Here is a 25,544-nt window from a genome sequence, read left to right on the forward strand (position 1 = left end):
GTCACTAGAATCCGAGCCCCTATGTCCAAGAGAAGGGTTCTCTCACAGTTTCCAACAGCTCCGGATACGTATTTCACTGTATATGCCGTAATGGGCATTCCGGAGGGAGAGATGGGGGAGATTATTATGTTCCTGGCACGTCAAAATGGTTTAGATCTGATCGATGAAGATGCGGCAGCTGTCATTTACGAGGTCAATATGGTCCTCAAAGCTTGCAAGACATACCAGCGCCCTGCCAGAGGTGCTTCGCGTCGGAATTGGTGGGACGACTCCGACTCGACGCTCTTCAGTCATCGTCTTAGTCGGCAAGAAAAAGCATTCTTCGAGTGCTGGAGAAGCTACCCCACCCGAACGTTGGCGAGGTCATCGATATAGACAAGGATGAGGGTATATATTTCCGAAGACACCTCCCCTGTCGCAGATTGAACTCCCTGCTCAACAGGGTCGTATTGTGTGGCATCAGGATCTTCCCGTCAGCTTCATCATCTTCACGTCGTCATCCCTGTGCCCTGCTCTGCGACTTTAGTATGGCAAGCTGTCAGTCGCGCATGTAAGAGGTCAAGCTGCTTGAACGGCGGCTGTGCCGCCCATCACCAACTCTCTCACCGCGTTGATTCTGGAACCTTCTTTGCAGGCAAAGTATCTAGATATAATGCGCTATTACTACATGTATGTATAATTCTTTCTTCGTCATCGTGATAATCAACAGTATCGGGACTAGTTTGTTGAGTCAACGCGCTACAGGCCTTTCCCTGCAGGCAATCTCGTCGCGTTCTCTCGCTGCCACTCCATGATGTCAACATGGGCTTGACGCGGTTTTGTTACATCGTCAGAGGAAGACATGCTTAGCCCATTAGACTTCCAGCTGCTGGACTCTGTCTCCTTATCTTTTCGCAATATATACTTGTCCACCAAGGGCTTGACCCCCGGGACTGACACGGCAATGATTGTGGCGCTGACCTCGGCTACCTCAAGACATAGCAGCTTGAGGAACGAAAATTGAAACTCGATCTTTTGATCCGATTCCCCTTTACATGTTTGTCAGTAAAAATATTTCGCCCCAACTAGGACAAGCTGTTACTCACAACCGTAGTTAATAACTAGCACAACCCGCGAGGCAGAGAGACCGATAACGCTGCAATCATGTCGTCAGAATACTGTCCACTGTGCCCAAGATTCATGAATGATGAATAGTATCAGTAACTCACAGTATACCCGGCAATAAAATACAAGCTAGTTGAAGCTTTTGTTTCCGCGCCAGCTGTAAGCCCTTGAGCATTACGGCTGGAATCCCAAATAATAAAAAGTCAGAGGCAAGCGAAATGCTAGATATGATGGAGTACACCTGAAACCAATGCATGCATGTGTGCCTTTCGTACTCTTCCTTGGTATAAAATACCCATACCATACTGACAGGCAGACAGTGGAAGATGAGAAGACAAATTTGCGCCACGTATCCTGCTAGAATAATGGCGGCAATACCCTTAATAGCCAGGAGGAACTTTTTATCCATGTAGCAAAGCCGCCAATAAAATGCGATACCAGATATTCGACAAAGCACCAACGCCGTGCTGTATATCAAGTGCGCGATGGTATCAAGGGCCTGAATTTGCGTGTAGGTTTCGTCGTCCATCATAAAGTATATCCACATGGGGTTTTGCCCAGCGCCCATTACAATGAGTCGTATACATAATGCCGTAAAGGGAATGAATACCACCTAAATTAAAAGATGAAAAGTATTCTGTGTTAATATCTTGGCCTAGAGCAGATTTAAACTTGGGGGCCCAGCTTACCAGCGACGCGAGTACAACTCCGTCATCAAAGCCGAATCCATAGCCCTTGATAATAAACTTGCGCGAATAGAGTCGACACACGACTACCAACGTGGCCAGAAAAGTGACGGAGGCGATGCTCGCGATGCCCGGTATGTTTTGATTGTTTCTCAGAAGTTTCATATCGACGTCCGGAGGAATCCGGCCATCCCGGATGGCTTCATCAATACCGTCGCTCATTTCGTTGGACCGTGTCGAACGCGTCGAGTCACTAGACGTCGTCCAGAGCGAGAGCAATAGGTTCGGGGATATTATAATATTATGATCAGGGTTGGGAAAATAAACTGTGGAGTGTTCATGGGCATGGGCTGCTTACAATCAATTTATTACAATCTTCGATCTGTATTCATGCGATCTAGCCGGGCAACCATCATGACTCGCATTTCAGCGGCATTTACAAAGCCATGTCGGAGGAGAAAGTTTCTTTGCAGATTCCTGCTGGCTTTTTGACAGTTCAAGTTTCGCCGTGTGCCTAGAACCTGGCCACTTCGAGGGGTTGAGCGGCAGACCTGCTGATCTGATTGCTTGTAGTCGTTTCAGGTCTGCCGCACTAACAAACGCCATCAATGCGTGGCGCGGAAGGATGTTCGGAACTTGACGGCAGTCCCCACAGGTATTGGTGTTAGCATGTGCTGTTGAAGTGCTAATGTCTCGCAATGGTTTGAAATGAAATTGGACTGCAAAGTTTGCGCACAAGTTACGTACGGTCTGGTGGATTATTAGTACTCCAACTGCGGACTTTGCAGAGGGCCAAAGCACAAGTGGCACACATGCCGCAAACCGCAAGACTATCAGGAATTCACGCGCCGAGACTTTGAGGCTTGTTTTTGGGGCATTTAACCCTACATCGATTGAATCTTGGCGCCTGTTGATGAGGGTTCATCGGCTGTGTTGGTGATGCCGACTGTGCGATTTCTGGCCATCGCGCGTGATAACGAATTCTACCAAGCTAGCCTGTCGGGTTCAGATGTGTTATATTAAGCTCTTGAAAAGAACCAGATTATGATTGTGATGATCATGTCTTGGCGATTGCCCACGTTGCGCTACCGTAGCGAGTCTTGTTGGACCTGCAATCTTTCATGACGCACGCCATCATTTGTCGCCTCACTGCTGCGTATAAATGTGTCATTGTTGACAGATTAGTCAGATGGTGCATTCGTATTGCTAAGGCGACTGCGCGCGTAACAGAAAGAGTCAGCTATTTGATGGCATAATCCTTTACGACTCCGGTTAGCAGGCTTGATATTATTGTTCCGTGCTGGATACCAATGTTTAGCATCAATTCTTCATACAAGAAATATAGGATTATACTACCAAAATTAACATGGTATTGTATTTATTTTACCGTTGATGTATTGTTGGGTGTGGCAAGATTAGGCAGACAAGCCAAGCTTGAAACATGATTCCACATGACGGATACAGGGCCCGCATCATGGAAGTCAGAATATCACAATGGAATGTTATGTCAAGCAGCGCCGAGGCAATATTAAGGAAACAGACTTAGGGTTACGACATGTGTCGTAGGCGACACTCGAGTCTGCAGACCCGTCCAATGTGTGTAAATTGCAAATGCAAGATTAAAAAGATGGATTACATGAACTCGAATATGATTTTGTGTATGTGAAGGAGGAACTAGGGTAAATTGTAAAAGAGGATTATATTTTACAATTTATTTTTTTCTTGGAGGGGGAAGTGGGAAGGGGAGATATATTAAGATATAGGCTGGAAGTAAATGTCATAATCGTTAAACTCGAAGACGACGGGCACTTTAAATCCGTGGCGAGTCTCGTTAATGTAATTCCCTTTGATGTTAATTGGTCAGCACATGCTACACTGATTCATTCATTCGGAGATGGGTGTCTTATCATTTATGCTAGTTACACGAGACTTTCAAGCAGAAGCCGGCTTTCTCGGCGTGCAAAGAAGGTCCATTGAGAAGTCGTATTCATGTGTACTTGGCTACGCCATTATCAGACGTCCAGTCAGCCTTGCTTCATCCAAGGTTTCAGCATACCTTGAGCATTACCTCTTCACGCGCCTGCTCATATATCGTGATTTATACCTACGGTCGACGCCATCTTCCGTTGATCAGCTTGGTAGATGTTATCTGTGCAGGCAAGGCCTATGCAGCGAAGTTTTGGACTGTTCGGAGTTGAGAGCATTGGGACAATTGCTGTCCGGTAGGAAGCTAATGCTCTGGCACAAGCAACGCCCTCCTAACCAACAATTTCGTCTTGTGTCGTTACCTTTGTTATTACCTTGGTGGATATTCATGCCCCAGCTATTGCACGGTCTTTATATTCTATTATTCTAGCGGCCGGGGAGGCTCCGTGATTACCGGACGGATTAGCTGTTACACACACAATGTTGGTCATATGGACGCCTGGCTAGACACATAATTTTCGCGGTTAACGCTATCGTCCTAGCGTTCCCGTGACGTCCTCAAGAAATCTTTAGGTCGTCATAAACATCCCGATGGCAAGTTGGTTCCTTGTCCGCTACATGAAGATTGCGTCAAGCTGTCATTGGATACGCCTGCTGTTATGGACCAGAAGCTGATAGATCAGGGCATTGACGTGGCTGAGTTGCCCGAGGGGTTGTACGTCACAATATTACACTACACACGTGGTTCGAATCGGTGTCACTTGGCTGCTTCTTTTTTAATAATAGTCTGGTAGTTTGGCAAATCGTTGGGATGTCAGATAGCCTGTGCTGCTTTCAAAAATGGGCGCTACCCTGTAAAATAATCGCATGGGCAATATTGAACCTATAGGAGCTTGAGTTGACAAACCTCACCACAACACGTGGACCAATTAGGCCAGGTTCAGTTGATGTCCATAAAGACTGGTAGTGGAGTCTCGTCGCTCGGTCTACATGCCAGCATGTAACTATTGACATGGAGCAGTCACTTTATTCCCACAGCGCCATTTCTCATGTCCACGTAAACAACATTGCGCTTCTGTCAGACCATTGAAGGCATACTCTTTTTAAAACAACCCCCTGATTCCTAAAACTAGTAAACTCGCTAGTGCAACCACCACCTCTTTTTTTTCCCCTTCAGAGGCCGTTAAGCTCGCCTCCGCCGCCGCATTATGTCTGGCTCCGGGAACTCGCCCTCGGTCAGCTCCTCATCGAAGGAGAGCGCGGCCGATAAGGCTTGCAAGCTGGCCAATAGAGTGATACTCGCGCAGATTCAGACCAAGCTCAAGAGGAATCCTACGACAAACCTATCTCCATTCCTTCGGCAGCAGTCAGAGTCCTACGACGAATTTGTCGCAAATCTAGCCGCCGCGCAAAACGCCGAGAGTGACAGTGAAGATGAGGATTGCCCCGATCTCTCCAATGAGCTGTGTGGACTCGTACTTGGTGGCTCACCTGAAATTATACATGCCCTCCACGACAGGGTCTTGAAATTGTCTTCGGGAGGTGTGACGACGTTCAATCTCGATAACTCAAAAAACCTGCCCATGGATATCGTGGCGGGGCTCAATGAGGCCATCCAAGGAGGAGAAGTTTTGTGGCGATTGCACGACACGTTTGTCATCGGCCTTGGGTCTTCTGAAGTCGTCAAAATCAGCACCTCGCTCGACCTTGACGAAATTAGTAACTTGGAGTACCTCAACAGTCTCTCTCTTGGGATTCCAATACCGTTGTGTCTCGGCGCCTTACGATCAGGCCGAAGGGTTTACTTGTTCATGTCTCGTGCGTCCGGTCAGCCGCTTGAGATGGTGTGGCCGCAACTAACGCCCCTCCACAAAACATCCATCCAACAGCAGTTGATACAGATGTTTACCACTCTACGATCTATTCACCCAAGCACAGCCAGGGAAGAAATGAAAATTGGCAGTTTCGCGTCAGGCATATGTAAGGACATCAGAAGGTGTCAGCGAGTGAGCATTAAACCCATTTATAATGAGATTGACTTTAATGACTTTCTCTGTCACGAAGAAAAAAGGACATAGACCGCTTGGATTAAAATGATTCGATCCGCAATGAGGGCGGATCATGACCTGGTTGCTACTCATGCAGACCTTCATCCCCGGAATATCATGGTTGAATGGGACACCGAGGAAGGCGGTACCTTGCATATTACCGCAATCATTGACTGGGAGCTAGCTGGATGGTATCCTGAATATTGGGAGTTCGTGAAAGCTCTGCACACGGTCGATATCAAGGGTGCCTTGGCGGATTGGTACGAATACCTCCCCACAGCGGCGATTGGGTCTTGGCCTACCGAGTTTTCGCTTGATTTGCTTATTGGACGCTGGCTTGGGTAAACTCACTTCCTCAACTGTCCAGTATAAGTGAGATTTTCTTGCTAGACTCTATAATACGCACCATATCTTTATTATTCCCTAGGCCTTTCTTGCGACTTCACAGGAACGAATTGCTGGCTTCCCCACTACGTCTCACGATTTCACTCTCCAATGGCCCCTGCGGGTATTTCACGGAGTCGTTGATACCGCCGATCTCGACATCTTGTCTGGCGGTAATGCCAGTCGACGAGTGTGCCTCAAACCAGGCCGGGGTGGACGCATTTTAAAGTTTTTGCGATAAAGGGAAATCCTGATGCAGACCGGATAACTTTTGATTCAGCTGTAGTTTTTTCTGCGTAAGTGCAGTGCCATAATAATTCCCGTGCATGTAAGCGACTTTCCCTTCTTTCTTGGGAGTGGCGCAATCGGATTCGTAAGTGACTCAATTAAATGGGCCAGCGGAAACCTTCTTCTTCTTTCAGTTTACAACTGAATCAGGCAAGACCTTCCTCCTGCTCTCGCGGGTGAATCGGATAAGATATGTGGGCTTCGGTCAACTCGGACAGTTCGGAACCTCGGAGGTCAACTGGATACTTATTTAGCTCGTCCGAGATTTGTTAGTATGTAGGTCCGATCCCGAGAGTAAGCTGTGGAGAATAGTTGCCATTTAATTTACTGGGTACAAATTGACGATAACCTTAGAATAGCTTACTGTGCTTTACTAAAGTTCTCACTTCTATGACGTCGAGATATTCTAGAGTTGGCACGGCATGTCGACTCAAGCTAATTAAGAAGAAGTGTAACCACTAGACCCTGAATCTATTGTATTCAAGATTCGGGAAGTCTCACAATTTGTTACCGAGGCTCCCGAAGCTCCGAGCCTTTAGGCCTAAAATTGCTGCAATGCCACCTTGCACAAGAATGTATATTAAGCAATGCGAGACTGCTGAACCATAGAAATTTAATAACGATACTTTGGACTCATCAACTACTAACCGTTGAACTTTGACGTTAATATCTCCTCTTACATTACTTACCTTGACGCTGCTCGCCCTCCAACAAGTTGCAATGGAAACCACTTGTCTTTGCAAAGCAGTAGCAGTTAAAGTCTCGGAGAATTGGCTTGATGGGAAGCAACATGGTCAAATCTGTCATTGTTACAACTGCCGCAAAGTAAGCGGTACAGGTATGCGTCTTCCACTGATACTTTGAAAGCAATGTCTGTCAATCTAATATATTTTCCTAGCCATGGGAGCTACCAATCTTATTGTTGACCGCTCCACGGTTACAATTTCTGGTGAATTGTACCTCTTTGAAGATTACGACACCTCGACTGGCAAGCCAGTTCACCGCTATTTCTGTAAAGTCTGCTGCAAGTAAGGATTTTTGACTTTTCCCGAACTAGAAGGCAAATTCAGAATTCGAGCTAATCGATTGCCACTATAGCCCTATTAAAAGTGAAAGCCATCTGGTGCCTGACTCCATTATCCTCAAGATGGGCATCTTTGAGCATGTTCCAAAGCCGAAGAGTGAGAGTTTTGCGCAGGAGAGACAGGCTTGGGGCCAGCCCGTTGCATCGGATGTTGAACAGTTGAAAGGAACAAGCTATGACTAAATTGGCTTCTTCCGGAAAGTAGAGCTATTTTAGCAAAAAAATTGAATGTTCGAAATATTTGTCAGCTACATAAATAGAAATATATTTGTATATTTTCCAGAAGATAATTGCTAGACGGGCCTAGCTTGTCGGGCCTTAGTTGTGGGATAAAACTGCCTTTATTAATTGATTACTCAAGCGCTTTACGATCAGTCCAAGCGTTACGGGGGCTTTATAGGGCTTAGAGCTTAATAACTTAACTTGGTAATACTGTTATAAACTTATAGTATGTTAAAGGTTATAAGTTTCCTAAATATAAAGACGAGTAACCGTTATATATATATAAGTAAAACAGCTATACCCAAGATTTCCACCGGGCTATGTATTCAATTTGTGGAATTTCGATATCCTTTATTGTTAATACCCCTTTTATTAGGCCTTATTCTTGGGCGCTGTTATGGGGCCCTAACCATGTAATCTCTAACAGCTATAGCTTTGCAGGGCAAATATCTTAAATTTATAATATACGGACAATACCTGCGTTGTTATTAGTGTAGTAAGTAGTAGTTATAGTTGATATACTACCACAAAACATTACAAAATTATAAAAACTACACGTGGAACTACTCTGCTTGTAATACCTAGTATATCTGACTTGTAATACCTAATATATCTAACTTATAATACCCAGCGTACTTAACTTGTAATTATAACAGCTAAGGTTCCTAAGGGATAAACTAGTTATAATTTATATTAATAGAATAATTAGGGCAGTTAATCTAAGCAATTAGTTATTATATTAGTAATAAATTATAAATTATAATTAAGTAATTAAAGTTAAAAAGTTATAAGTAAAGCTTATTTAATATAATAATTTATATTAAAAGCTAAAAAGCTAAAGTTTATTTATAAAGTAAAATTAAAAGTTTTTATATATTATAATAAATTACTTTTTTTATTATAATATTTCTTTTTAGATTATTATTATAATTATAATTTTACTTATATAAATCATGGTTTTTTTTATAATTTAAATATAATAATTATTTTAATTATTAATTTATTATTTACCTTACCTATATTATTTTATAGCTTATATAGCCGGCCTAACTTATAGCTTATTTTTTATATATAACTAGATTATAATATAATATCCCCTTTTTTATAGTTTTATTCTTAAAACTTAAGTTTTATTTTATAAATAGCTTTATAGCTTTTTCTTTTATTAATAAGTTTCTTTTTTCTTTTATTTTTTAGAATATTTTATTAATATTATATCTAATTATATTTTTAAGCTAAAATTAAATATAAAGAAAAATAATAATTATAAATATATTAATTTTATTAATATTATAAATTTATTTAATTACCTTATAAATATACTTTATATTTATTATTTTAAAAATAATAAATTTTATTATATAATAAATAAGAAATTATAATATAATAAATATATATAATATAATTATAACAGCTAAGGTTCCTAAGGGATAAACTAGTTATAGTTTATATTAGTAAAATAACTAAGGTAATTAATCTAAGTAGTTAGGTATTATACTAATAATAAGTTATAAATTATAACTAAGTAATTAAAGTTAAAAAGTTATAAGTAAAGCTTATTTAATATAATAATTTATATTAAAAGCTAAGAAATTAAAATCTATTTATAAAATAAATTTAAGAGTTTTTATATATTATAATATTTACTTATTATTTATTAAAGTTCTAATAAATTATAATTATATATATATTATTAGTTTATTTAAAGTTTATTAAATAATTAATAAACTCTCTTTTATTAGTAGCTTATTTTAACTATTAATCTATTACTTATTATACTTATACTATTTTATAACTTATATAGCTAGCTTAATTTATAACCTATATTATAGCTTATAACTAGATTATAATATAATATCCCTTCTTTTATAGTTTTACTCTTAAAATCTAAGCCTTATTTTATAAATAATTTTATTTACTTTTTTTTTATTAATTATAAGTATTTTACTTTCTTATAATATTTTTCTTTTATTATATCTAATTATATAAAGAAATCTAAAAGATTTTATTTTATTATTAATTATATTATAATTATTACTTTTATTTATAAATAAGGTTTTAAAGTATTATCTTATAATTATTATTTTAAAAAGAAGAGTTTTTATTAGGTTATTAAAAGTATTAATTATTATACTTTTTATTATTTTTTAGGTTATTTTTATAATAATTCTTATACTTTTATAATAAATTATATATATAAGGTTTTTTTATTATAATATATATTATTAATATATTTTAATAAATTATATTATTAAGAAATTTTATTAGCTTAAAAAAAAAAAAATTAATAAAAAAACTATTAATTAAAAGGTATTATAAAGCTTAGCTAAAAATAAATAAAGCTTTAAATTATTTAATATATTTTTAATATATATATTATTATTTATATAAAAAAAGTCTAAAAATAGCTTATTATAACTTTACTTTTTTAAAGGAAATAAAGAATATAAATTAAAAAAAAAAAAAAAAAAGCTTAAAAATATAAATTAAAGTAGATTTAATAATAAAAGTTTAAGGCTATTTAAAATATTTAAAATTAAAATACCTTTAATATTTTAAACTAAAATACTTTACTTAATATTAAGTTATAAGCTATTAATAATATTATTATAGTAAATACTAATAATTTTTTAGGTATTTTATAAGTTTTTATATATTTTTCTTATTTTTATAATTTTTTTATTTAATAAAATATTAATATATTTTATTTTTTATTTTTATATTTAAAATTTATTTTACTTTATACTTTATTTTATTTATAATTTTAGTATTTTCTTTTATTAATATATTATTTAATATTTTTTTAAAAAGTAAAATATATATTATAAAATAATTTTTTATAGTTTTTAATAATAAAAATTTATAATTATTTATTAATATTTATTTTTTAATAATAAATAATTCTAATTTTTTATAATTTAATTTATTATTTAATTATATTATTTTAATATTTTATTAAAGTAAGTAAATTATATTTCCCTTCTTAAAAATTAATTTTTTTAATTTTTTATAATTATAATATTATATTATTTTATTTTATATAAATTCTAATTTATATTATATTTTTTTATATAATTTTTTTAGTTTATTTACTTATAATATTACTTATTTTACTTATAATTTTTTACGCTATATTTAAAATACTTTAGGGTTAAATCTATAATTAGTATAAACTATAAGGGACTAGCTATACCTGCGGCTGTATATATATATTATTAAATAATAAGAATAAACTTAAAAAAAAAAGAAAAAAAAAGGGTTTATTTTCTCCTTTTTCTTCTTAATATATTTTATTTTAGCCTAAATTTTATTTATACTAAATCTAATCTAGCTTTACTTAAGGTTTTATATAAACCTAACTATTTATACTAGCCTAGAATTTATTTATACTAGGTTTAGTCTAGCTTTACTTAGAATCTTACCTAGACCTAAGCTTATAGCTTAAGTTTATAATATACCTTCTTACTTACTTATATTATTAAATAACTTTTCCCCTTAAAGTTAAATATATATACGCTTTATCCTTTATTTTTATTTATTTTAATTTTTAATAAAATATAAAATAATCCCTTAAAAAAAAACATTTTATTTTTCTTTTTTATAACTTTTTTTTTTCTTTTAATTAACTTATTATTTTAATTATTTTAATTAAAACTACTTAATTACTTTTTATTTATACTTTTATTATTATTTATTTATAATATTTCTTTGTTAAGTTATTTTATTCTTAAATAAAAAAATATTTATAGCTATTATTACTTTTAATTTAACTCCCTTAAACTACTTTTTAGGCTATAATTATTACCTTAATAAGTATATTATTAAGAGTAACTTAAATAATAATAAACTCTTAAATAATAATAAAATAACTAATTTTTATATTTCTTACTATTAATAAATTATTATTATAAGTTAAGAATAATATTTACCTGGCCCTAGTATAACCTATAAGGCCTATTATAATACTTGCTAATAATATTATTAGGAATTATATATTTTTACTAAGAATATAAAACTACGCTAATAATAGAAGAAAATTCAGCGTCTTTAAGCTAATAAAAGCTATATTATAACTATAGCCCTTTAAAAAAATCCTATTATTAATTAAAAAGCATATTATATTAAGTTTTTAGCCTTATTTACCTTTATAATAAAAAAGTTCTATATTATATTAAACCACGCCTATTAAAATTCTAAGGCGGTTTATTTTATTAATATTTATAAGCAGCCTACTAACCAGGCTATTATTTTAGCTACTACTTTAACCTCTAATTATTATAAGAATAACTTATTATAAGCTAATAAGCTTATTTTAGCTAATTTTTTCTATAAATAAAGCAGTATAACTACTATTATAAACTATATAACTACTAACTAATATAAGTTAATTTATTAATAGCGCCTAGTTACCTAAAAGACTTATTAATTATATATAGCTCTTTTTTAATTTATATCTCCTTTTACTTATTATACCCCTTTTTATACTTTTTTTATTATTAACCTAGTCTTAAAATAAAATATATTTTATAATAATATTAAAAGTAATAATTAGTTTAATATTAATAAGAATAACTCTAAGTATTTTTATAACTATAATAACCTTAACTTTTCTTATAATTATTTTGGTTTTTACCTGCTATTACCCCTAGGTATTTTACCTAATACTAAAATCTTTTAGTATTATACTCCTAATACTTACTGCTTTTAGGTAGTTTAGGCCGGCTATTTTATTAAGCTTAGTATTAATATATACATTCTAATATATACTTTATTTAATTATTTTACTTTTAGGTTTTAAATTACTTACTTTTTAGCTACTTTTTTACTTCTAGCTTTTATAAGAAATATTTTTTATTACCTTAGCTTTAAGTTATTTTTAAATAACCTTAATTTATTTATTAGCTATTAATATATTATATATTACCTTTCTTATTTTATTATTAATTTATCTTATAAGTTTTTATAATTTATAAGCCTAATTATTAATTTATCTTACTGTGCTATTAATAATCTTTTAGGCTTTAGTTTTATTACCTTAATTATACTCTTAGCTACCTTAACTACTTAGCCTATTAACCTATTTTTTTATATTAAAGTTCTTAGCTTATATATATCTAATTATACTCTTATTAAGCTTACTTTTTATTTTACCTTATTTACTTTTTATTTTACTTTAGCCTAGCTAGCTTTTATACCTAATTTTAGCTAGCTACTCTAGCCTTTTATTATAATATAAAGTGTTAATACCCTAGATTTTTAGGCTTTTATAACTTACCCTTTTAGTTTAGCCCTTACTTAGCCCTTAATAATAATACTTATTCCCTTATTAGTATTTATTTAAACTTTAGGGTAATAATTTACCCTTATACTTTACCTTTATTTTAACTAATATAATATTATTTTTTTAAGAATATTTACTTTACTTTTATTAATAAAAAATCTTCTTAAGTTAAAGAAATTAATTAAGCTATATATTTTTAATTAGCTTATAAAATTTACTTATAAATAAATATATAATCTAATTACTTTTTAATAACTTTTAGTAAAAGCTTAAGCTAAACTAGAATATAAAGCTTATAAGGCTTATTATTCCTCCCCCTTTTTTTTATAATAAGAATTTTTATATAGCTTATATTACTTTTACCTTAGCCCTAATATTACTAAGTATATAGCTTATTATATTATTTTATTTTATTTTTTTTTTTTAGTTTAAGTAATTCTAAAAAGAAAAATAAATAGCTTTATATAGCCCTATTATACCCTTAAACCGGACCCTATAATATTTTCTGCCCTTATAAGCTTTTTTTTATACAAGAATTATTAGGTTTTTATTTTATAATATTACAGCTTAAATATAACTTAAAGCTAGTATAAACCTATTATTCTAATAAATATCCCCTTAATAGGTTTTAAAATAATCTAATACCTTAATATCTTATATATTTTTTAATAGCTTTTATATTAATTAAATATAACTTTTTTATTTTATTAATATATTTTATTTATATTTTTATTTAGGTATATTTTTAGCTACTAAGATTTTTTTTATTATAAATTTTATAGCTATTTAGCTATTTATTTTATTATTTATTTATACTAGCTCTAGTTTTAATTTAAAATCTAAAAGCTTCTAGCTTAAAAGTAAATTAAAAGCTATTTACTCTAAGAAATTTATATAAAATACTAGGTAAATACTTTTTAGAATATTTAATTAAATAATTAATAATAATAATACCTTTATAACCTTATATTTTATTATAACTTAGTTTAGTTTTTTACTTAGTTTATTTATTTTAATATTATATAAATTTAATTATATAGTATTTTCTTTTTTAAACCTTTTTATAAGTTATTATTATTTATTTATTAAGTCTTAGAACTATTATTAATTAAATATTATAATAGCCTAAGCTAGGTTAATTTTCTCTTATAAATAATTAATAAATATAATTACTTTACTTTTAGCTAAAATTATAAACTTATATAAGCAAGAAGATTCTTAAATTAAAAGTATATTAAACTTATATAAAGCTTTATTTAAGCTTATTTTAATTATTATTAAGTTATAATTATTTAATTTTAGTTAATAAGCTACTAGATATTTAGTCTAATTAAATTATTTAAAGCTAATTATAACTTATAAAACTATTTATACCTTTTAATTTACCCTTTTTATTTTATTATTTATTTAAAAGTAATATACTATAAAAAGAAGTTATATAATCCCTATTAGTATATATAGTATTATTTAAAACTTACTTAATTAGTTTAATCTTTAATTTATAATAATTTATATAAAGAATTTATAAAACCTTTATTAATATTATTTAAAGTATTTTATATATATTTTAGCTTTTATTAATATTATAGTTTTAAGCTAAATATATTTAAATAGCTGGTTTATAATAATTATTAGGTACCTAATATCTCCTTTTTTCTAGGCTAAAAAGTTTATTATAAAGTTAATTAAAATTTATAATTAATATTAATTTATAACTAGTATAAGTTATAATAGTTTTTATTAAAGCTAGTAGCTTTTATATTTATTATAATAATAATAGTTTCTTATAAATTATATAATATTCTAGGATATTTTATCCTAATAATACTCCTATTATAGCAGCTTAAAGGTTATATTTTTCCTAGAATAACCTACTAAAAAAAAGTTATATATATATTATATTAAGGTTATTATAAGTAGCTTTTACTTTAAAACCTAGGTATAATCCTAAAATAATAATATATTATATATAAAAAAAGTATAATTTATAATTTACTTATAAGTATTTATATTTTAAAAGAACTTATAAGTATTCTCTTAAATAACCTTAATATAATATATTATTACTTTATTATATAAGGTATTTTAGTTTTATAAGCTTTATAAATATAAGTTATTAAAAATTTTCTTTTTTAAAAAAAGCCTGGTTATTTTACTTATTTTCTCTTAATTATTTTTATATTATAATTAGTTATTAAGTAATAAAAGCTATATATTTATAAGTTATATAATATTATTAAAATAAAGTAATAATAGGTTTTTATTTTAGTTTTATTTAAAAAGTATATTTAAATATTATACTTATAAGCTAGGTTTATATTAAAGGTAAAAATTAAATAAAAATAATATTTTAGCTTATTATATTTAATATTTTAATATTTTTTTTAGTATTATAAAATATTCTAGGTTTTTATAATTAATAAAAATTATAAATAAGTTAATAATACTTTAAAGTTTTATTAATTATAATTTTAAATAAAAAATAATTATTAATAGCTTTTTATTATAAATTATATAGTTTTTTTTTAAAGCTATTAGCTTTATAAAGTAATATACTACTAAGTAAAGCACTTTATTAATAACTTATAATAAGTATCCCTTTAAAGTATTAATTAAGTAATTTACTTTAATTATTATTTTCTTAATAAGGTTTTATTATTTTAAAACTAAGTAAAAAATAAACACTTTTTTTAATACCTTAAAAGCCTTATTATACTTAGCTAATTATTAAAAAAATATACTTTTTTTTAATAGCTTTAAAAGTAATTTTATAAGAAAAAAAAATTTAAAATAAAATTCTAATAAAAATTAATAAAACCTAAAAATTCTTAGACTTTTCTTTTATATATTAAAGGTTTTTAGCTTTATATAGCCTTAATTTTTTTAAATTAAAGCGAATTTTTTTACTTATATAAATAATAAACTTTAAGTATTTAATTTTTTAAATATAAAATATATACTTTTTTATATTAAAATATAACTTAGCTATATAAAGCCTTATAAGTATATTATATACTTTTTATATATAGTTTTTTTATAAGCCTTTTAAGTAAATAAAAATATTATTAAAATATATTATAATAAAGTTACTTAAAGTTTTTTTTAAAGTATTATTAATATATTATTAAAATATTATAAAAGCACTTATTAACCTAAATAAGTAAACTAGCTACTTAAAAAGCTTAAATTAGGTCTAGAATATAATTAAAGGCTTTTTACCTAGTATAATCCAGAGTTTATAAAATATTAATTAAATATCTAGTTTTATAAATTACTTAGCCTTAAAAAAGAAATATAATATTTTTTTAATAAGTAAAAGTAAATAATAATTCTATTTTATTACCTTATTTAAAGTATAATAATTTATATAAAACTATTATTTTTTTCTTAGCTTTTTAGCTAATAATACTAAAGTTATAACTAATAAAAAGCTTACCTTGATTTATTCTTTATTTATTAGGTTTATAATTTACTTTTTAATTTTTAATAAATATTCTTATAATATATTATAAAGTAGCGCTTATAATAAATCTAGGTTAGTCTTATTTAAATACTACCTTAATTATATATAATAGTTTAGCTAGCCTTAATATAAAAGCAGCTTATTTACCTTTTCTTAGTTAAAAAGATCTTAAAAGTTCTATAAGTTATAAAAAGGCTAGGGTAGCTTCTCTTATTATTAGTCTAGGTTAGCCTTTTATATATATAATACTAATATTATTTTATATAAGCTTATAGCTATTAACTAGTACTTCTCTTTTATTTTCTAGGCTTATTAGATAATACTAGTAAATATTAACCCTATTATTAATACTATAAGCTTTTAGATCCCTTAATTACCTAACCCTTAAATTATTAAGTTATTTATAATATTAATTATAATTTTTCTTTTAGTTAATTATATACTTATATTATATTATATTATTTATAATATTTCTAGTATAATATCCTGTGTAAGGCCTAGTATTATATATATTATTACTAGAAATTCCTAGCTATTTATATTTACTTAAAATTATATTAAGTAAAAAATTAAAAAATATAACTTTTATTATATTACCTTTTTCTTTTTTATCTCTATTATAATATATATATATTATTATTTACCTAATAAAACTAGGTCTAGTTTTATATATTATATAAATTTTTTACTTATTATTATATAATAATTATAGCTTATATTTACTTAAATATTTATAAATTTTAAGAAGTTAATTAATATAAAAACTAAGAAAGGTAATATATTTATTTTTAATTTAATCTTTTTTAATTTTTATTTTTTATATAATATATTTTTTAGTTTATAATTATTATTATATTATAATACCCTTAATAAAAAACTTATTATAAAGGTATTTTATTTCTTAATAGCTTTTTATTTTTATTTATATTAAAGATAAAATTTTTTATTATTATTCTTTTTATATTAAATACTTATAAGTATTATATAAGAAGAAATATATACTTTAAAATATAATAGCTTATAAATTTATAATATAAGTATTTTTCTTTCTTATATTATTAATTAATTATTTTAATTAATACCTAATAAGCTTATTTTTTTTATTAGTTTTAAGGGTAATTATAACTTATACCTTTTCTAGGCCTAGCTTAAAACCCTAATTTACCTATATTTATTATAATTATATTCTTATTATTATATTATTTCCCCTTAAAGTTTATATTATATTTACCTTACTTATTATAAAATTTCTCTTTTAATTATAATAATTTAATATTTATAGCTATATTATAAAAATAAGCTATTATCTTAATATATTTAAAATATAATATTTTTTAATTAATAATTTTTTTTTATATATATTTATTAAAAAATTATTTTAATTTTATTAATTTAATAAAATTCTTTTATTTAAAGCTTTTAATAAGTATAATTTTATTTTTAAATTAAATAAAAAAATCTATAAATAATTTATTTTATTATTATTTTATTTAATTAAGCTTAATAAAAACTATTTTCTCTTTATAAAAGTTAATATATATAATAGCTAAATAGCCTAAAAACACGGCTAGGTTATAGCTAACTCTTCTATTATTTTTAAAGTAAAAAGCTATCTAGCCTTAAACTTTAATTAAAAGGTTCTAAAAAATAAAAGCCTATTAATTATAATTATTACTTATAAATATCGTGTTTATAACTAGCTTATATTATATTAAGCTTTTTTAAGCTATAAATATAATTTTATTATTATTAAATAAAGCTTTTATTAGGATTAGTTTATACTTTACCTAAAAGCTAATATAAGCTAATATTATTATTATAAAAAAATCTTATATTATTTAATTTTTAAGAAGAAAATATTATTTAATAAGCTTATAAAGCTTTTATATCTAAATAATAATAACTTCTTAAAGTATTATAATATTACTTTAAGAGCTACTAGCTAATATAATATTTCTAGGTATAAGTAAGCCTAGTTTTATACTAGTTATTTATTTTATAAGGTTATTTATAATAAAGTTTATTTTTTATAAAAGACTAGTTATACTTATAATTATATATATATATTATTAAATAATAAAAATAAACTTAAAAAAAAAAAAAAAAAAGGGTTTATTTTCTTTTTTTTCCTCTTAATATACCTTATTTTAGCCTAAGTTTTATTTATATTAAGTCTGGTTTAGCTTTACTTAAAGTCTTATATAAACCTAATTATTTATATTAGCCTAGAGTTTATTTATACTAGGTCTGGTCCGGCTCCGCCTAGAATCCTACCTAGACCTAAGCTTACAGCTCAAGTCTATAATATAAACTAGTATTTATTTTATTAATTCTAATATTAAGCTATTATAAGCTAATTATATTATAAATAACTATTTAACCTAATTATTCTATTAATAATTAATATAATATTATAAATATTATTTAAGTATTTAGTTTAATTTTTTTATTTATTTATTTATTTATAAATAATATATAATACTTAACTTATAATTTATTTTAAGTTATATTATAAGTACTTATTAAAATTTAAAAGTAAATATACTTTTTTTATTTAATATAATTTTTTTTAATAGCTTATAATTATTTATTATTATTTATAAAAATATATATATAAGTTTTTTTATATTATTTACTTTTTTATATAATAAAAAGTATTTATATTTTATAAGTTTATTTATAATTATAAATATACTATTATATTTTATATTAGTTATTAGTTTTTTTAATATTAATAGCTTTATAATATAATTAAAAGCTATTAATTCTTATAATTATATTAGTATTAATAATAATTATAATTTTTTATATAGCTTATATTATAAAGCCTTATTTTTTTTATATTATATATATTTATTAATAATCTTTTTAATTATCTTTTTAATTCTTAAAAAATTATATTATTATTATATTTTATTTAATATTTTATAGATTTTTTAATATTTATAAACTAAATATTTATATATTTTTTTAATATATTTTTTTTATAATTTTAAAGGTATTTAGGTTTTTTTATAATACTTTAAAATAATTCTAGGTTTTATAAAATATTTTTTTAATATATTTATAAACCTAATTTTTTTTTTTACTTATTATTAGATTTTCTTATATATTAAGTTTTTATTTTATACTTTTAATATAATATTTAATTATTTTTATTAAAAATTATTATTTATATTAATCTTAAAAAGTTATTTTATTATTATAAGTACTTTTATATTATAATTACTTTTTTAACTTAAAATATTTACTTATTTATTTTTAGATTTTTTTTAATAAATAATTTTATAATTAAATTTTAAAAAATATTTAGCTTATTAAATTTATTATTTATTTAATTATTATATTATTATAAAGTAAAAAATATTTTTATAATTAATATATACTTTAACTTTATATTTATTTTTTATAAAATAATATTTAAATTTCTTAAAAGTATTAATAATTACTAGGAATTTTTTATTATAAATAAGGTAATTAAGTTTTATTTTATAAAGTTTTTTTAAGTAAAATATAATAAAATATAATTTTTTATTATTATTTTTTTATTTAACTTATACTTTTAAAATAAAATCTAATAAATTAATTTCTAATTTTATTTTTTTTTTAAGTTAAAAATTCTTAAAATAAATTTAAATATAATAAGTTTTTTAATTTTATTAAAAGTATATTATATTTTATTATTTTAATTTTATTATTTATTTTTTTTAATAAATTTATTTAAAAGTATTATAATTTTATTATAACTTTTAATAAATTTTTTATAATAGTTTATAAAGCTTTTAAAGCTTTATATATTTTTAATATTTTTTAATATTAGTTAGTTTTTTATTACTTTAATTTTTATTTTTTTTATTTATATTTTATTTAATTATATTATATATTTTAAAAAGTTTACTTTTTATATATAAAACTTATATTTTATTAATTTAAGTAATAATTTAATATTTTATAATATTTTTAATATTATATATATATATTTTTTATAGTTTTTTAGGGTTTTTAAAAAGATTAATATATTATTAAAATATATTATTATAAAGTTATTTAAATATTTTTATAATATATTATTAATTATTCTTTAAAATATTATTAATATATTAATAAGCCTTATTAATATTATTAAGTATTTAAATAATTTAAATTTTATTTTAAAAGCTATTATTTATTTATAATTCTTTTTTATTTAAATTAAGTTATATACTTTTTTTAGGTTTATTATAATAAACTAATTTATATTATATAATTAGTTTTATAATTCTAATATTAATAATAATAGTATTTTATTTTTTATAATAATTATATTTAATTATTAATAATTTATTATTAATTATAATTTTTTATTTTTTTTTAAAATAAATATAATTAAGTATTTAGCTTTTAATATTAATATTTTAATATAGCTTTTTATTAATATTTTATTAATATATTTTTATAATATTTTAAGTTTTTTTATATTTAAGTTATAAATTTTATAAAATATTATTAACTTTTTATTTATTAATTTAATTTTATAATTTTATTAATTATATTTAAGTAATTTAATTTTTAATTTTTTTATAATAATTTTTTATATTTTTAATATTTTTTAGAAATATTTTTAAGTTTTTTTTTTTTTATTATTAAGCTTTTATTATTTTTATTATTTTTTTTTTTTTTTTTTTAAGTTTTTTATTTATATTTATAAGGTTTTTTCTTAAAATAATAATAACTTTTTAGATTTTAGCTTTTATTTTTTTATTATTTATTATTATTTATATTTTAATTTATAATATTATTAAGGTTATTATAATAAATTTAATTATTTTTTTTATACTTATTATTTTTATATTATTTATTTATTATTATTAGTTTTTAAATAATTTACTTAAAAGTTCTTTTTTTTAGAACTTTATTTATAAGTTAAGTTATAATAAAAATTTTTTTTTTTTTTTAAATTTTATTAATTTTATTAACCTAAAATTTTATTTTACTTTAATTAGCTTATTTTTTAATTAATTAATAAGTTATTTTTTTATAATTATAAATATTTTAATATTAAGTTATATTCTAATATATTTATAATATTAAGTTAAATTACTTTTAAATAATTTTAAATTTATACTTTAAAATAATTAATTTTTTAATTAATAATTTTATTATTATAAGTAAAAAGTTTTTTTTAATATTAATTAACTTATATAATACTTTTTTATATTTTTATAATAATTAATAATAATTAATAATTTTAAGTAAAATATAATTACTTATTATATTATTATTTATAAGTATATAAATATAATATTTTATAATTTTAATATTTAATATTATTTTATTATTTTATTTATTTTAAATTATATTAAGAATTATTAATATTTTTTTTTATATTAGCTTATAGCTTTTTTATAAATAATATATTTTATTTTTTAAGTTTTTTAAAATAAATTCTTTTATAATTTATTATTTTATTTCTTAATATTATTTTATAAGTTTAATTTTATTTTATAAGTACTTAAAATAAAACTTATTATTAAATATTTAATATAAGTAATTATAAATTTAATTTTTTATTTTTTTATACTTTTTATATTTTAAGTTATTATAATTTATTATATATTTTTTATTATATTTAAAGTTAAATTTTTATTTATAATATTACTTATTTAATTTTTATTTATTATAATATATTAATTTTATAATTCTTTTAGGATTTTTTTATTTAAATATATTTAATATTTATTATATTTATTTATATATTATTAATATTTTATATTATTACTTATATTTTTTTTAGCTTTATTTATTATATATTTTAAGTAATTTAATAATAAGTATATTATATAATCTTTTATTTTATATTAAAGTAACTTAAATAATAACTTTTTTTTATATATTAAAAATTTTTTTTTATATATATATTAATATTATTACTTATTTTTTATATATATATAATTAATATATATTTAATTTATATATATTTATAAAATTTATATAAACTTAATATTTAATAAGTATATTTAAATTAGGTTTTAAAATTATTATTTAATTATTATTAATTATTTTTATTTTTTATTTTAAAAGTTTTTATTTAAAATATAATACTTTAATTAAATATTCTTTTATTTTAATTAAAAATATATTTAATTATACCTTAATTATAAAATATATCTAATATATTATAAATATATATAATATTTATATTAATTATATATAATTTTTATATTAATTATATATAATTTTTATATTAATTATATATAATTTTTATATTAATTATATATAATTTTTATATTAATTATATATAATTTTTATATTAATTATATATAATTTTTATATTTTAATAAAAGTTTAAAATTATTTTTTTTTTTTAAGTATTATAATATTAGGTTTTTTAATATTATAATAATATTTATTATAATAATAAAAATTATAAAATATTTTCTTATTAATATAAAAAAATATTATTATATAATTTACTTTTATATAATTATTAGCTTTATTAATACTTTTTTTTTATTTTATTTATTTTTAAATACTTTTAAAATATCTAGAATTATATTATTATTATTAATACTTATTTTTTTTATTTTATTTTTTAATTTATTAAAAAAGTTAAAAATTTATATATTTTATTTTTTCTTATATTATTATTTTTTTTAAATTTTTCTTACTTTTATTTATTATTATATTTAATTAAAAATTTCTTAATATAAGTTTTTATTTAAATATTTTAATAATTTTAATTTATAAAATTTTTTTATTTTATTATTATAAAAGTTTTTTTTTTATTAATTATTTATTTAGTTTTTTTTATATTAATTATTTAGCTATTTATAGCTTATTCTTTATAAAATTTATAATTTTTTTTTTAATTTTTTTAGTTCTTTTAAAAACTATTTTTTTTCTTATTTATTACTTATATAAATATAATAATTATTATTATAATAAAAGGTTTAATTAAGGTTTTTATATTTTACTTTTAGTTTAATAATTTTATTTTTTTATTAATTAATAATATTAAGCTATTTTTTATCTTTTTTTAATACTAGCTTTTATTTTTTCTTAGGTTTTTTATATTTATTAGTAAAATATTTTAGTTTTTTATAATTATAATATTTCTTTTTTTTTTTATTATTTTTTTTAATAATATTAAGCTTTATTTATCTAAAATTAAAAGTATAATTATAAGTAATAGGTTTTTTTTACTTTTTTTTTTAGTTTACTTATTATTCTCTTTTTTTTATAAGGTTTTAAGTTTTTATTTTTTTATTACTTTTATATATATTATTAATATTATTTATTATTAATTTAAATTATTATTATTATATAATTTAAGAAGTTATTTAATATATTTTTTTTATATAATTTATTCTTAATTTCTTTTTTTAGTCCTTTAAAAAAAGCTAATATAAGTACCTTATTTTCCTAGTTTAATATTAAAGTAACTTATCTAAAATATACTATATAATCTAATATAAATCCTTTTTATTTAAGTTAATTTATATAAATAATTATAATTCTTATTTTATTAATTAATTTAAATGTTTTTTTAATTATTTTTTTAAATTCTTTATAATTAATAAATATTTTTTTTATTTTATTTTCTTAATTATTTTTTATATTAATAAGATAATTTTATATAATTAATTTAAATTATATAAGTATAATACTTATTATATATTCTTTAATATATAATACTTTTACTTATATATTAATTAACTTATTTAAGTAGAATTAATAATATATTTTAAGCTAGATTAAAAATTCTTAGAGTATTCTTAAATTACTATTATAAGGTCTTAGTATTTTAGGCTTAATAATCTCTTTTAAGTTTTTTTATTTTAATATAAGTATTTAGCGTTTAAGGCTAAGTTACTTAACCTATTAGTATAATTATATAAGTTTAATTATAAAGTTTTAAGGTTTAAAACTTTAAGGTTTCTAAGATATTAATAATATAATTACCTTAAATAAGGTAGATATTATAAGTATTATTTTAATAATTATTAAATATTACTTAAAGTAATATAATAATTATTTAAATAAAAGCTTTTAATATATAATAGCTAAAATTTCTAAGAGATAAACTAGTTATAATTTATATTAATAAAATAACTAAGGTAATTAATTTAAATAATTAAGTATTATACTAATAATAGGTTATAAATTATAACTAAGTAATTAAAGTTAAAAAGTTATAAGTAAAGCTTATTTAATATAATAATTTATATTAAAAGCTAAGAAATTAAAATTTATTTATAAAGTAAATTTAAGGGTTTTTATATATTATAATATTTACTTATTATTTATTAAAGTTTTAATAAATTATAATTATATATATATTATTAGTTTATTTAAAGTTTATTAAATAATTAATAAACTCTCCCTTATTAATAGCTTATTCTAACTATTAATCTATTACTTACTATACTTATACTATCTTATAGCTTATATAGCCGGCTTAACTTATAACCTATGCTACAGCTTGTAACTAGGTTGTAACAATAATTACCTATATAATAGTATTTTAATAGCTTTTTCTTATAAATATTATTATAGCTTTTATTTTATTTATATTCTTTTATTAATTAAATTATAATAAAAAAATAAAAAAAAGGCTAGTTAATTACTAAGACCTACTAATAATATAATTAATAGTTATACTTAATTAATTAAATAGTAATATATAATTAAAAAAATATTATATATATATATTATAATATATTAAATTTACTAGCTTAAAAGATAATTTATAATTTTATATACTAATAAAAGCTTATAACTTTATATATTAAAAATATATATAATAATAATAATAACTTATAATTATATAAGTTATACCCTAAAAAACTTAAAGTAATTTAATATAATATAAATTAATAAAGTTTTAACTTTTATAAAGCCTATTATTTTCCTTATAATTACCTTATTTTACCTTTATATACCTAATTTAAATAAATTACTTTATAAATAATATAGCTACTTATAAGTTTCTAGCTTTATATTACTCCCTAAAGTATTATAGCTTTTTACTTACTAATATTAAACTTAGTTAGTAGTTAATAATCTTATTATAATTATA

The 25,544-nt window shown here is 22.9% G+C and overlaps 5 protein-coding genes across 5 annotated transcripts; 4 read left to right on the forward strand and 1 right to left on the reverse strand.

The window, feature by feature from the left end:
* Nucleotides 1–21: 21 nt before the first annotated feature.
* G6M90_00g051950 (uncharacterized protein) lies at nucleotides 22–375 on the forward strand (the record flags this gene model as incomplete). The annotated part of the gene is made up of 1 exon (XM_014684016.2): nucleotides 22–375. The coding sequence occupies one exon, from the start codon at nucleotides 22–24 to the stop codon at nucleotides 373–375; it is 354 nt and encodes a 117-aa protein (XP_014539502.2).
* Nucleotides 376–738: 363 nt separating this feature from the next.
* Nucleotides 739–2,012, reverse strand: G6M90_00g051960 (uncharacterized protein; the record flags this gene model as incomplete). The annotated part of the gene is made up of 4 exons (XM_014684017.1): nucleotides 739–1,028; nucleotides 1,086–1,135; nucleotides 1,380–1,717; nucleotides 1,794–2,012. 4 exons carry the CDS (start codon nucleotides 2,010–2,012, stop codon nucleotides 739–741), a joined length of 897 nt encoding a protein of 298 aa, XP_014539503.1.
* A 2,912-nt stretch (nucleotides 2,013–4,924) lies between these two features.
* G6M90_00g051970 (uncharacterized protein) lies at nucleotides 4,925–5,794 on the forward strand (the record flags this gene model as incomplete). The annotated part of the gene is made up of 1 exon (XM_066130522.1): nucleotides 4,925–5,794. One exon carries the CDS (start codon nucleotides 4,925–4,927, stop codon nucleotides 5,792–5,794), a length of 870 nt encoding a protein of 289 aa, XP_065986539.1.
* Nucleotides 5,795–5,824: 30 nt separating this feature from the next.
* On the forward strand, nucleotides 5,825–6,109 carry G6M90_00g051980 (uncharacterized protein; the record flags this gene model as incomplete). The annotated part of the gene is made up of 1 exon (XM_066130523.1): nucleotides 5,825–6,109. The coding sequence occupies one exon, from the start codon at nucleotides 5,825–5,827 to the stop codon at nucleotides 6,107–6,109; it is 285 nt and encodes a 94-aa protein (XP_065986365.1).
* A 1,227-nt stretch (nucleotides 6,110–7,336) lies between these two features.
* Nucleotides 7,337–15,419, forward strand: G6M90_00g051990 (uncharacterized protein; the record flags this gene model as incomplete). Its single annotated transcript, XM_066130524.1, has 5 exons — nucleotides 7,337–7,464; nucleotides 7,535–7,678; nucleotides 10,377–10,387; nucleotides 12,761–12,766; nucleotides 15,412–15,419. 5 exons carry the CDS (start codon nucleotides 7,337–7,339, stop codon nucleotides 15,417–15,419), a joined length of 297 nt encoding a protein of 98 aa, XP_065986586.1.
* Between the last annotated feature and the right edge of the window lie 10,125 nt (nucleotides 15,420–25,544).

This window comes from Metarhizium brunneum, chromosome 2 (genome assembly GCF_013426205.1).
Source record: "Metarhizium brunneum chromosome 2, complete sequence".
Lineage (NCBI taxonomy): Eukaryota > Fungi > Ascomycota > Sordariomycetes > Hypocreales > Clavicipitaceae > Metarhizium > Metarhizium brunneum.